The 3,725-nt window shown below is 42.1% G+C and overlaps 1 protein-coding gene across 1 annotated transcript in view; it reads right to left on the bottom strand.

Annotated features, from left to right (window-relative positions):
- The window catches only part of LOC122356795 (KH homology domain-containing protein 4-like), a gene marked incomplete at its 5' end in the record, with an annotated part of 5,208 nt that overhangs the window by 306 nt on the left and 1,177 nt on the right, over positions 1-3,725 (bottom strand). Inside the window, 3 exons of the mRNA XM_043255863.1 lie at positions 967-1,101; positions 1,347-1,555; positions 3,237-3,294. Of these exons, the coding sequence (XP_043111798.1) occupies positions 967-1,101; positions 1,347-1,555; positions 3,237-3,294 (402 nt within the window). The remainder of the gene's footprint in view (positions 1-966; positions 1,102-1,346; positions 1,556-3,236; positions 3,295-3,725) is intronic.

The following is a 3,725-nucleotide window of genomic DNA, read 5'->3' as shown; positions in this document are numbered from 1 at the left end:
CACACACACACACACACACACACACTCTCACATCAAATCATCACTCTTATACAAAAGAGGAAAATCACATTTACAAAAGCTATTTGCTGTTTTCTTAGCAAACTATGCTATTTACACTATTTATAGTAATTATTGCAAACAGTGGCAATTATCTCAATATTTAAGTACATTAAAAACAGTATACAATAATAACAGTGTAAATTATAATTATAATTCACCTTAAAGCACAGAAGCAGCACAGATGTATTTATAGAAATAGACATCAATACATGAGTCTAAAATCATTAGGATATTAACTAAAGGTCATGTTCTATCAAGATTTTGTACATTTCCTACCATAAATATTTCAACTTCATTTTCGCTTACTAATAATAACTGCTGAGAACTTCATTTGAACAACTTTAAAGGAGATTTTCTCAATATTTTGATTTTTTTTGCTCCTCAGATTCCTGATTTTCTAATAGCTGCATCTCAGACAGATATTGTCCGATCAGAACAAACCAGACATCAGTGGAGAGATGATTTATTATCTTTCTGATGTTGAATGTTTTTTAAACAATTGCTTCTTGTGACTGTTTTTGTGCTCCAGGGTCAGTGTGATAAAGCCCTGTCTACACCTACCTCATACTCTTACAACGTTCTGATTAGTTCCTTAATTTTATTTTATTTTTTTTGTTAAAAAGCCTTTTGAAGTTTAAAAAAGGGAGGAAAAAATTGCCCAGCGGTGGTCTCGAGCTCAGGTTGATCACGTGAAGAAGCACACACTTTTCAATGCCATTCAATAAATGTCTTTTCTAGTCTTGACTCGGCCAATCACACGCCGGTGGGCGGAGTTACTGTTACAGTCATTCGTTACAAATAAACTGCAAAGACTTTCAGGTGATGACCCCGGAGGTCAAAGGTCGCTGACCTGCAGAAACAGTGAAGGCAGACGTGACGAGCTCAGCGTCCGGAGCGAGGGCTCACCTGGTATCCCAGCAGGCCGCTGTCCGTCTCGTCCGGCACCTCCTCCGTGAAGCGGCGCTTCTGTGGCGGATTGGGCGGAGCCACGGCTTTGGGCGGAGCCGGAGCGGCGGGGGGGAACGGAGCCGGAGGAAGCGTCTGGAGACAGATGACAGGAACTGAATCTATCTTCAGAGAAGAGCAGTGCAGGGTGCATGTCTGGGGAGTCTTACGGGAAGATTCTTATCTTAGGTCTGAACTACAGTCAAATCATCTTTATTTATATAGTTAGAGTGTGTTTGTGACAAACAATGCAGAAGATAGTAGGGGTGTAACTATATTATCAAGCTGACAGCACAATGTGACTTGTTCTGTTCATCAAAACAAACCAATCAGAGGCCTACCTGAGCCGGGGCGCTCGGGGGCGTGGGGGTGATGGGATACTGTGCGGTGGGGAGAGGGCCCGGGGCCGGGGCCGAAGGAGCCGCTGGATACTGAGGAGCGACGGGCTGCGGCGGCGGGGTCGGGCCGGGGTAGGACGGCTGGAAGCCCGCGGGAGAATAATACGGAGCCTGCGGCGGGATCCCGTTAATGGAAGGAGGCTGAATGAACCCTGCTGAAACACACAGACTGTCCGTCACATGACTTCATACGAAGGCCAATAGAGGCACAGCGTGTCTAGGCCACGCCCACAATCCAAACGCTCTCCATTGACTTCTAACACAAAAACATAAACAGTCTCTAAAAGCTGCTGTAGATGTCAGGGGATTTTACACTGGATCATTGAGGTGGATCGTTTCTTAAAAGGGGCACAGATACGGATCAATACGATTTAGTTTCTCAGTATATCTCCTCTCAGGTTCTCATCGGGTGGTTTCCCTTCAGTGAGCTCAGTTCTGAGAGAAACTCTACTTCCTAAATGCTGGTTTTTTGGGTCAACAGTCTATAAAAACTTTTTTTAATAGTTTTTTTTTTTTACCTTGTCACACAGCTGCTTTTAGACATTGTTCTGTTTTTTATTATATGTCAGAAGTGACAAGGAGGCAGCTTCCAGAAATGCAAAGTTGGGAGAAGTCGATTTGAGAGACGGTAGAAGAAGAGACGGACGGTATCCCAAACACATCAGCTGGGGTTCCTCAGGGATCGGTTCTCGGACCGCTCCTCTTCTTCACTTACTCTCATCATTAGTTCCTTCAGGATCATATCTTCTTCTTCTACACTCACCACACTCAGCTCTACCTCTCTTTTCTAACAGATGATCCACCAGTAGCCGCACGGATCTCAGGCTGGATGAAAGATCATCACCTGCAGCTCAACCTGGTCAACCTTGTCTTCCCGGCCACTCCGGCTCTACAGCACAAAACCAATCGTCTAGGTTTATCCACCCCTTCAACTGCGGTCAGAAATCTTGGTGTAATCTTTGATGACCAGCCGACCTTCAAAGAGCACATTACAAGGACTGCTCCATCTTCCAGATTTGTATTACACATCAAAAAGATCAGGCCCTTTCTAACAGAGCATGCTCTAGAACCTCTTATCCAGGCCCTGGTCATTTCTAGGCTCATTTCAATGCTCTTCTGGCTGGACTTCAAGCACAATCAAACCTCTACAAACGATACAGAATACAGCAGTACCTGATGCTAGTATTACGAGCACTTCCTCCATCTGTTGGCTTCTCTTTAAGATGAATCGCTTTATATGTTCCCCATTTGTCAGTCACTTTGGAAAAAAAGCATCCGCACAATGACTAAATTACAATGTAAAGTCAATGTCCAGCGCAGGTTTGTTGTGCGTGCGCAGATTATGATGCATGTGGCTTTTTGTCTATCGGTCGAGGTCTTGCTCTGGAGGCATGTTTATGAAAATGTTTGTGTCCAAAATGATCTGCTTCTGGAGCTTGATTTAATAAACGCTTTGTTTATAATGAGGATAATGTTTGTAAGCAATGAAACTTGCTGGATATTTTAACAGTACAATGACCTCTTATATACCAAAAGATCTATTAAATGTAATCTCTGATGTCATGGCCCCTTTATATTTATTGCCATATCAGCTTAAATAATACATTACAGAAATAGAAATTTAAAACATGACCCACATAATTTGGATTCTGTGTGCAGTGAAGCATTATGTCCTGTCTGGATAGTTTGTGTGTGTGAGTGTGTGAGTGTGTGTGTGTGAGTGAGTGTGTGTGAGTGAGTGTGTGACTGTGTGTGAGTGTGTGTGTGTCTGAGTGAGTGTGTGACTGTGTGTGTGTGTGTGTGTCTGAGTGAGTGTGTGACTGTGTGTTTTACCCTGTGTGGGCATCACACTGCTCATCTGATTCAGGAATCGAGAATACTCAGCATGAACCTGGCAGAGAATAAAACACACACACACACACACACACACACACACACACACACACACACACACACACACACACACAGTCTGTTAACTCAAACCATAAAAAAAGAAATGCTGCCTCTAGCAACTAATAGAAATAAAATTTAATTAAAAAAACCAAATATCAATGAATAGCACTGATTATATATATATATTCATTCATTCACACACACACACACAGTACTGTAACTGCACTTAAAGGAATCGTTCACCCAAAAATAAAAGATTACCCTATATTTTACTCATCCCAAAGCCATCCTAGGTGTATAACCCGCTAAAAGTTTAGAAATATTTTTGTTAAAAAAAAAANTCAATCAATCAATCATTTTTATTTATATAGTGCTTTTAACAACACAGGTTTTATCAAAGCACTGAACAGAATAAAGTAGAAGAATACA

Source organism: Puntigrus tetrazona, chromosome 13, assembly GCF_018831695.1.
Source record: "Puntigrus tetrazona isolate hp1 chromosome 13, ASM1883169v1, whole genome shotgun sequence".
In the NCBI taxonomy this organism is placed as follows: Eukaryota; Metazoa; Chordata; class Actinopteri; order Cypriniformes; family Cyprinidae; genus Puntigrus; species Puntigrus tetrazona.
This window is presented reverse-complemented; position numbering and strand designations above follow the sequence as displayed.